Source organism: Saccostrea cucullata, unplaced genomic scaffold, assembly GCF_032062105.1.
Source record: "Saccostrea cucullata isolate Sc308-1 unplaced genomic scaffold, CSIRO_AGI_Scuc_v1 ctg1220, whole genome shotgun sequence".
Taxonomy (NCBI): domain Eukaryota; kingdom Metazoa; phylum Mollusca; class Bivalvia; order Ostreida; family Ostreidae; genus Saccostrea; species Saccostrea cuccullata.
This window is the reverse complement of record NW_026931211.1, coordinates 385,241-395,723: the sequence shown is the minus strand read 5'-3', so window position 1 is coordinate 395,723 and position 10,483 is coordinate 385,241. Positions and strand designations below refer to the sequence as shown.

Below are 10,483 nucleotides of genomic sequence, written 5' to 3'. Positions count from 1 at the left end.
AATAAAATGATGGTACAATGCCTCAGCTGTGGTTTTGGCAGTTTGGTTCCTTGTAGCTACAGCCTGAGCAAATCGAGTAAAGTGATCAGTGATAACCAAGATGTTTTCGTATCCTCGTTTTGATTTTTCTAGTTTAAGGTAGTCTACGCATACGAGTTCTAAAGGTTGTGATGCTCTGATGTTAATAAGTGGAGCTCTTGTTGTTGGTGTTTTCCTTAAAAGGCATCTCCTACAGTTTGAAATGAAGTGTTCCGTATCTGCTGTCATTCCTTGCCAATAAAATCTGTCTCTGATTAAACTGATGGTTTTCTCACGGCCTGGATGTCCCATGTCAGTATGAAGATGGTACAATACTGTTCCAATGCATGATCTGGGTAAAAGTATCTGTGACTTCTTTTTCTCATTAACTGTTGTTTCTCTAATGAGTATCCCGTCTCGTAGTCTAAGTTTGTCAAAATTCTTGTGTAGTAAAGCATGGTATTGCATGTTGTTGTATGGTAGATGGTGTTTTGCTGGCTTGTACTGATCTCGTACGTACGGTATCCAAAATCTTAACACTGGGTCATTGTACTGATGACGACGAACATCAATCTCTGTCTGATCACTCAAGTCTGGTAAGTTGTCTACTGAAGATGGAGATATGGACAAGCATTGTACATAGGGATGATTGGATACAGCTGAGTTACATATGGTCTTAATGGAATCAGATGTTATGATTTCCTGATTTGGTATCCTGCTTAGTCCATCTGCATCTGCGTTGTGTGATCCGGGTCGATACTGAATTTCAAAGTTAAAGTTGGCCAGATCTGCAATCCATCTTTGGCTCGTCGCATCAAGTTTCGCTGATGTTAAAACATACGTGAGTGGGTTGTTGTCTGTATAAACCTTGAATGTTCCTCCATATAAGTAATCTCTGAATTTCTCACATACAGACCACTTCAAAGCCAGGAACTCCAATTTATGAACAGGGTAATTCTTCTCTGATTTTGATAAACTCCTGCTAGCATAGGCTATGACCCGTTTGAAGTTGTCCTGTGTCTGATATAATACAGCGCCGATGCTTGATGATGAGGCATCTGTATGAAGTTCAAAGGGTAAGGAGTAATTGGGGAATCCTAGAATTGGATATGTTGTGAGTTTCTCCTTAAGTTTGTTGAAGGCTTTTTCTTGCTCACTACCCCATCTCCACTTGTCTGGTTCTTTTGATGTCCTGACACCCTTTCTAGATTTCTTCTTGGTATTTGGTAGGAGGTCATTCAATGGGCGTGCTATTGTTGAAAATCCCTCGATGAATCTCCGGTAATACCCAACAAAACCCAGGAACTGGCGAACTTCATCTGAGTTTCTTGGCTGCGGCCAGTTCTGTACCTTGTTGATCTTTTCCGGGTCTGGTTCTATCCCCTCCTCACTGACAATGTTTCCTACATATTTCACTTTGCTCTTGAAGAATTCGCACTTCTTCGGTGATAACTTAAGATTTACTTCTCTTAGTCGTTGAAAGATCCTTTCCAAACGTTCTAAATGCTCATCGTATGTCTTGGAGAAGATTATCAAGTCATCCAAATAGATGAAGCATATATCCAGGTGGAGCCCTTCAAAACATTCCTCCATAAGCCTTTGGTATGTAGCAGGTGCGTTGACTAGACCGAATGGCATGCGATGGTATTCATAAAAGCCTAAAGGTCCAACAGTAAACGCAGTTCTTTCCTTGTGACTTTCATGTAACTCAACCTGATGGTACCCACTTTTCATATCCAAGATGGTAAAGAATCTATTTCCTGCTAACGCATCCAGTATTTCTTCTATCCTTGGTAACGCATAGGAGTCTTTCTTTGTCCTAAGATTTAGCTGGCGATAATCTACACACATGCGTAGTTCGTTGTTTTTCTTGCGACAAAGGACAACGTTACTTGACCATGGTGACTTTGACTTCCTGATAATTCCTCCTTCTAATAGTTTCCTCAAGTGATCTTTGACCTCTTCAAACATGGCCGGTGGTATTCGCCTCGGTCTTTGTTTAAATGGTGTGTCGTCGTGTAAATCTATCCTGTGTTTCACGATGTTAGTGTGTCCTATGTCAATGTCCGACTTCGAGAATACATCCTCATATTTCCTCAATAAATGTTCTGCTCCTTGCTGCTCTGACACTGTAAGTTTATCTCGCTCGATCTTCACCAAACTTAAGACATCTTTAGTTTCTTGGAGGCTAGAACATGGTAAAGCTGTTTGATGTGGTTCAATTTTCACTGGTTGTAGCTCGCATATGATGGATTTAGGTGGAACTTGTACTGTCCTTGTAGTGATGTTGTCAATGTCCACTCTTACCACATGACTGGCTGGATAGGTGTAGTCTGTAAGTGATGGTACAATATCCAGGTCTGATGGAATTACAGAGCGGGGTGTGGCTTGTAGAACAGCTGTTGTAGACTGATACGGTATTGCTTTGTCGACATATCCAGATATAGAAACTGTTGAATTTGGTGGTATGATAATACAATGGTTTTCAGCTGATTTTATAATCCCAAGTCGATTGTTGTTCCGAGCCAGTTCTTTTTCTCGTAATGCCATTCCTCTAAATGCGAGATACCATGGTGTAAATAAAGCAGCATCCTGTAGATATTTATCTCCATATTTGTTTTTGACACCATCTAACATGTGTTGTAGTATATTCGTTCCAATCAGAAGTGGTACTCGACTGTTGTAGTTACTGGTGGATACAACAAGTAATGGAAATTGAAGTGGTTCCTCCAATGATTGTGGTATTCCCTTACTTTGGATGGAAGCTTCGATGTATCCATAATATGGTAACTGTTGACCATCTGCGCATTCGACTTGTAAAAGTTCTCTTATTGGATGAAGTTCAAGATGACTAAGATGTTTCGTATAAAAATCATGACTAACTGTTGAAACAGTAGATCCAGTGTCTATCAATGCTCTGACTAAGTTTCCTTCTAAACTTGCTTCCACTTCTGATGTATTTCCTACCAATTCGCTATTTCTATTCTTAGTAGGGCCTTTCCGGTACTGACCTAGCGTTTGCCCCGCAACGAAGGTCTCCTCACGTTTAAATATTTCCTACTGTGGTCCATACGCACTTGACAGTTACGGGCAATATGTCCCGGTTGTCTGCACTTGTAACATATCACAGGTTCTCCATCCTCTGTTTGAGCGGATTCCTGATTGCCATATCCATACTCATAATCATAATAGTTGTACCCCTGAGTATATCTTGGACCATTGTAGTTCTTGAAATTAGGACGTCTACTGTACGAGTTTCCATATCCATAATTTCCTCTTTTAGACTGTGGTGGAATTCTGCCGTATGATTCTCCAAGATCTTTCCTGTTTGTACGCTGTTGTTCCATGGCACTGACTTTTATAGTGAGCTGTTGAATCATTCCTTTAAGTTCCTTGATCTCATCTCCTTTCTCAGCCTCACTTGATGTTACAGCCATATTGGATTGTGCCTTCTTTGTTTCATGTTCCTTTTCTACCAGTCGGATTTCCTTCCTTAGTTCATCAAAATTGGTCAGTGCATCAAATTTGTATCCGGTAATATCCTTAATCCACTGATGAAGACCATTCCAGAATTTGGATCTCAATTTCTCATTTGAATCCTCCTTGGTTGTAACTCCTTTGATAACTGCCTTTCTATAAATCTCCTCTAGACGACAACTCCAACTCATACTATCCTCTCCTTTTTCTTGTCGCGCACTGTAAAATTGTTCCATGCTTGTCTCTCCTCGTTCTATAGTGCCAAACACACTCTCCATCTTGTCCAGTATCTGGGTTACAGTGGCTCCAGGACCAAGTCTCATAGCAACCTTGCCTGCATCTCCTCGCAATGATCTCCTAATTGACTGAGCAATTATCTCCTCCTTGCATTTTTCCTTGATCAAACAGTCAACTTCATATCGCCAAAGATCATACTCCGAAAGAGATGAGGACATCTCAATCTCTGGAGGGGGACAATGTGGTAGTGTTAGATAAACGGCATCCTACTAGCTTGGGCTAGTGGGTTAACCCTTTAGCTCAATCGGTAGAGCACTGGACTGGTAAGCTAGAGGTCCCGGGTTCAATCCCCAGCAGAGGCAATAAATTGTCTCTGTTACATTTTTATGGACTATTTAGCTTGAATACTGTTTACTACATCATATATTTAAAGTAATATACTCCGTATGGATGCCGATTTGTATGTGAAACAAAATGATTAAATGATTTGAAACACATAAAGTGTAATGAAAAAATAATATTTCCACAAAATTTAACTATAAAACTCGTTGTAATAACAGAACAATAAAGCAATATCTGCAATCAAGAATTCAGTCTTTTCATGAATATTGATAAAGGAAGTGCGTAAACAGTAGGTCTAAATATAGACACGTATGTCCATGGGAAATTATAGACAACGAGGCACGTTTCATTTTGACAACGATTATTTATAAAAGGTTAATATGCGTCATAACAGAGTATAGATTTTTGATACTGATTACATTTAAAGATAAGTTATATTAATAGTAACACGCCATCCATGTCAAAAGTGAGTTGTATCTCAAAGGGCTTACCTCGTTTTCTTGAGGCCGTGTTTGTTTATCAATCTAAAAGTAGCGACGGCGTCACGTGGTGGATTTACTTAAAAATAGACATTATTCTCCTTGCAGGATAATAAATAATTATAATTTGATAACTTTATAACGAATTTTATTTAAATGGTGTAATTTACAGCATTTTCGTAACTTTTATTGGTAAACAAAATATATAAATTTCCAGCCGTATTTTAAAATGGCGCACGTTATAGCGTACATTACTTTAATATAACAGGAGTGGAAATTTTAAAAACATCAGAGATGCAGAATATATAGTGTTCTATGTAAGCCATTTTTGTAAAATTTGCCAACAGAGAAATTACGACGTCAATGGTACTGATTTTTACCAAAAAAAAAACCCTTGTGCAAAGCACCAAGCAATGCAATTGATAAATTCAGACCATGTGACAGATAGTCACAAAGACGGCTAAACAGATTGACAGACAAAAGTATAGCAAAGTGCTTCCGAAATGTAGTACTGTTTTGTTTTGCAGGTAACGGCATTCTTGATAAGATTATTCACGTGTTAGCAGTGTTAATTCTGTGCACATTCTCCTGTCGGATGAAAAGAGTTTCTTAAAGTCTGTTATAGATTACATTTACTACGGTTGTATATTACGGACATGCAAACGCTTTTTTTACTCTTATGTTCGGAAACATTATGTCGATTGCAAAACTTATTTCGTTCGTACGACATATCTGTTTTCGAACAATACTAATATTGCGTTATGAGGACTAATGCCTCGTATTTAATAACAGTTTATTTTTTCGTTCGCACGAGATATAATGTCCTTTGTACAACAAATATTTCGTTCAAGTAAGATATGCCTGTATCTTTTGAATAATTCTTATTTCGAAAGCAGAAGAAATAATTTAAAATAATTTAAAAGTTTGTGTGGACGACATATTAATACATGTTACTAACGAGTTAAAAAGTAGTGCGAAAGTGAAAATAAATTGTTAAAACGAAATAAATCGAGCAAACCAGATAGATACTAAGTATTGAAAACACGGAAATAAGTCGACTGATATAATCGCTTAATATTTTCTAACATAAGAAATTTAGATGAATTGCAGTGTCCTAAACGTGCTACCATATAAGACAGAAAGGTCCTAAATTTGTTGAAAAAATGGGACATGCTTAAAATTGATTTTAGTATGGGTTTCAAGGTATTTTACATGCTTTTGAAAATGATAAGAAAATAAAGAGCGATTGTTTGATAAAAAAAAAATCCAACAATGAATCTGAATGGAATGTGTTTCTTTTTAAAGGTGAGGTTCCAATTAATTTTGTTTTTTCTATGAAGAGCATACTATATATGTAGTAATACATACAGTATATATATTTACTTTTGTTTTTGTGACATAATTATGTATGACATTGTTAATATTGACATCGTAAAAGTCGGTCTAAGTTTAAGAAATGTTTAGTATATATCAATCGTAAACTTTATTCTATTTTTGAAATTTAATTATTAAAAAGAATTAAAATTATATAATGATAAAATTTCATAACCAAGCTGATTTTGGAAAGATATTACATACATAATACATGCACATGATATATTGCATGTATATCAAAAGTGGATTTTAAAAATCACTCTGTATTTTACACTTATTTAGGCAAATATCATCCAAGTTACACGTATTATACACAAAAATCAAAAATGGAATGAACCTTTCATGAAATATGGAAATAACAGGGTTCTTCAAGCTTTAGAGTTCGTTAAATCAATACAAACCAGGAGTAGAGAAAACATGGATCTCTCTAAAACATCAGAATGTTGGATCAGATGCATAGAGGAGTAAACATCCCGTGCTCGTTTTGTCATATTGTTTTCAGAAACCTAGATATGCGAAAATTGATTTTAAAAAAATACCTCATGTTTCAGAACTTCTTAAGTTTATGGAAAACTCGTGATCAAATAAATTTCATTGCGTCAATGTACATGCTTACTTTCTAGAAAAAGCAATTAATTAACACCATGACGTTTTAAGTATATTACTGCAACGTCATGACATAACATTCATTAAAAAACAAAACTAAGTTTAAACGACTGCAAAAAAAAAAAAGATATATCTTAATAAAATAAATTGTTTTAGAATTTGCTGATCTTAAAGGTACATGGACACAGATTTGAAGTTAATATTTTCTGTATAATATCAAGACTTGTATTCTAGTATCTTAATAGCATTTCAAACAAAAATATTTTTAAAAATTTTATTTCATCTTAAAGTTATGGATGGGTTTGATTGACATATCCTTGCACTCTAACAAATATTAATTTTATTTGTAATGCTTAGTAAAAGTGGCAATTTTGTTGTCTATTAATGAAAAATAATAAGACTTTAATCCAGAAAAATAATCATATATGGAGTAGAAATGTTAGAAAGCAAAACCTCTTTCAAAAGTTTCGTCATTCCGCGCTAAGTATTGTGCACAGAGTTTAGCAGATTGATCTCATCCATGAGACGTACACAGTTTTTGTAAACAGGGTACGAGCCTTTATTGTTGATGTTTACGATTCACCGGGTTAAAGTCTTCTAAACACAACTGCACGGACTGAAAATATACTGTGTGTATGTTTTGCGTTCGAACATTTCTACTCTGAATTTCCTGGATTATAGTTTTAATATTTTTCATTTATACACAAAATGATTGCCACTTTTCCTAGGTATTAAGAATAAAATTAAAATTCGTGACAATCAAACCTGTCTAAAAAATTGAAGTTTTAATAACTTTTAGATAAAATAAGACTTTTTTATATATTTTGTGTGGAATGCTATTAAAATATATAAGTTGTATTATTATACAAAAAATATCAACTTCAAATCTGTGTCCATGCACCTTTGAAATATTATAAGAAAAAGTTTTTTTTTCATTTTGGTTTCAGGGGCAATTTCATGCATGGCTTTAGTTCTTTATGACTTGAAGCAACGAGAAAAGAAGATCATCAGTCTTTAAAACAATGCCGATAACTATTAATATCATGCGCATGTACATGTACACGAGTATACACATTAGGTTGTATGATTTTAAAATTGCAGATATATATGGCACGCCAAATCCACAAAAATGAGAAAAACATAGTTTCACAGTCGATAAACTAGGTTTATCGGTTGTAAACTATAGTTTACGGACTTAAACTATAGTTAACAACGTTTAATTATCTATATTTTACATCTGTAAACCATAGTTAACGCGATAATCTATGTTTCACAACCGTAAACTATACTTAACATCGAAAACAATCATTTGCGATTGCAAGACATAGATTATCTGATACAGTTTCACGATTTGTAAACTATAGTTTGCAAACCGTTAACTATAGCTAACGATCTGATAAATATAGTTTCACGATTTGTGAAACTATGATTAACAGTCTCTTAACTATAGTTTACGATTGTAAACTATAGTTTACAAACGTGAATCTATGTTTATCAACAAAATCTATTGTTAACGCTTTATTCAGACAGATAAACTTAGATTAGCATTCGTAAACTATAGTTAACGACCGTTAAATATAGTTTTACAGATGAAAGCTATACTTAACGAATCGTTAACTATAGTTTACGGTTTGTAAACTATAGTTTACAGTCGATGAACCTAGTTTATCAATTGTGAAACTAGGTTTATCTCATTTTTGTGAATTTGGAGTGCCATAGATATATCTTGCATTAAACAAACTATATATTATATGTCTACTCTGCATAAAAAAAACTTTAAAAATACCACAAATGTAATATGTTTATTGCGTTTATCTTTAACTATACGTGTTTGCCCATTAGGCCCTGATTTGGTATGTCCTTTTAGGAACTATCTTACTAATGTATTTTTCACTTTTAAAAGAAGAAAGGGCATCCTCTTAAAGGAACTATTTTACTAATGTACTTTTCCTTTTAGTAGATGAAAGGAGAACTGGCGTTGTTTTTAGTTTCAGCTGTGCAGTGCTCAAGGTTTCGAAAACTTCTTATTTCTTTTGTGATACTAATAACTATCGTTTCTCTAACATGCCTTTCGGAAGAATTCCTGATCATCACTTTTTTATTTAATCAACCAAAACATCAACAACCATTCAATATGACTTCTCTTGTCCCTCGTCGACCGGGTCCTTGCCGTTTAGTGTATGAGGTAGATTGTCAACGCATAATTGAGGGTGACAGTGAATATATATCAGCAGCTAATGAAACAATGGCAAAAATGGTGTACAGATATCCAGCGGATAGACAAATAGGAGACCTAGCTCAAAACTGTACCAAATTTAAAGAAGTATATAGCTATAACCTTTACACTGTGTCCCAAGAAGAATTAGATTTCCCCATTGCTTACACAATACTGACTTACAAAGATGCAATACAAACAGAGAAGCTCCTATATGCCATCTATCGACCACATAATGTTTATTGTATACACGTAGACAAAATTTCAGAGACTGGTCCATCCTTACTATACGCCATGACATCTATAGCAAACTGTCTTCCCAATGTTTTCATTGCTTCCAAACTGGAGGATGTCATCTATGCAGGGTTTTCTCGATTGAAAGCTGACCTGAACTGTATGTTCGATTTACTACATAACACCGACATAAAGTGGCGATATGTCATTAACTTACCACCTCAGGAATACCCTATAAAAACTAACGCAGAAATCGTCAAAATCTTAAAGGTTTTTAATGGAACAAGCAGCATAGAAAGTATTCACGATGATAAAGCGTATTATAGGTGCAACGAATCTTACACAGTTCGGGACCAAACGATACAGGCAACGGGAAAGAAAAAGGACCCGCCATCTTATAATATCACTGTAGGAAGAGGAAGTGCATATGGGGTGTTTAGTTGGAGTTTTGTGAATTTTTCAGTCAATGATGTAAAGGCTCAGGAAATATTAAAATGGTTAGAAGACACATACAGTCCTGACGAATTCTTCTGGGCGACCTTAGCCAGTAATAAACATCTTAATGTTCCTGGTGTGTTGGGTGAGTAAAGTGAACTTTTAACTTTTATATCTTTATCAATGTGCTGTTTTAAGATCCTGTGTGGAAGATAGACCTTAATCTTGGAATTTGACTTGCATTTGATAAAATTTAACCCTCGTCACGAGCTGTCATACGAGGACAGCAGTGTGTCACAAACACATCTTGTTTCTTTACAAATGGGCTGAGTGTGTCTCGTGCTCTTTAGATGATATGAGCTTTCAGTAGAATTTTGGACCTGATCATTTAATCCTATATTGGATGTAATATATGAAATTGCAATATCATTTAGCAGTTTCTTTTCCAGGTTTTCCAAACAGAAAATTGTGGATACCGGTCACATTATCATGGAAGGCGAACAAGGATTGCAATGGGAAATATGTCCATGACGTTTGTGTGTTTGGTATTTGGGACATAAATAGAGTTGTGTCAGAAAAAGAACTTTTTGCCAATAAGTTTCATCATGACTTCCAACCTCTGGCATTACAATGCATGGAAGAGTGGTTCCTCAATAAATCCTTTAGTCCAAAACCATTTGGAACAGATTATTACAGGAAACTGATTTACTCAGTAAAGACGACTTAATTTATAGATTAATAACAATTATGAAGGCAGTTTTAAAAATATAATGTTTTATCGAAAATGTTAAATGGATATCATCCTAACTTGTCCATACTTCACTACAACGTAGTAGGTGTTGGGTAAAAAACAATGAATTCTTATACATTACATTTTTTTTTAAATAATAGGAATACTTTGCTATATTGACTGGGTTTATGGATTAATCATGCTCCTTGGAATAAAGTATCACACAGCAGGAGAAATTTGTAACATTAACTAGGTTTATGTTTTGATTATGCCCCTAAGAATATTTTTATACCCCTGCTTGAAAAGCGGTAGGGTATATTCAATTGTGATTAGGAT

The 10,483-nt window shown here is 35.1% G+C and overlaps 1 protein-coding gene across 1 annotated transcript; it reads left to right on the top strand.

Annotated features, from left to right (window-relative positions):
- The first annotated feature begins 8,547 nt into the window (after nucleotides 1-8,547).
- On the top strand, nucleotides 8,548-10,168 carry LOC134231837 (beta-1,3-galactosyl-O-glycosyl-glycoprotein beta-1,6-N-acetylglucosaminyltransferase 3-like). The gene is made up of 2 exons (XM_062713813.1): nucleotides 8,548-9,562; nucleotides 9,867-10,168. The coding sequence occupies exons 1-2, from the start codon at nucleotides 8,668-8,670 to the stop codon at nucleotides 10,142-10,144; spliced, it is 1,173 nt and encodes a 390-aa protein (XP_062569797.1). The 5' UTR covers nucleotides 8,548-8,667; the 3' UTR covers nucleotides 10,145-10,168.
- The last annotated feature ends 315 nt before the right edge of the window (nucleotides 10,169-10,483 follow it).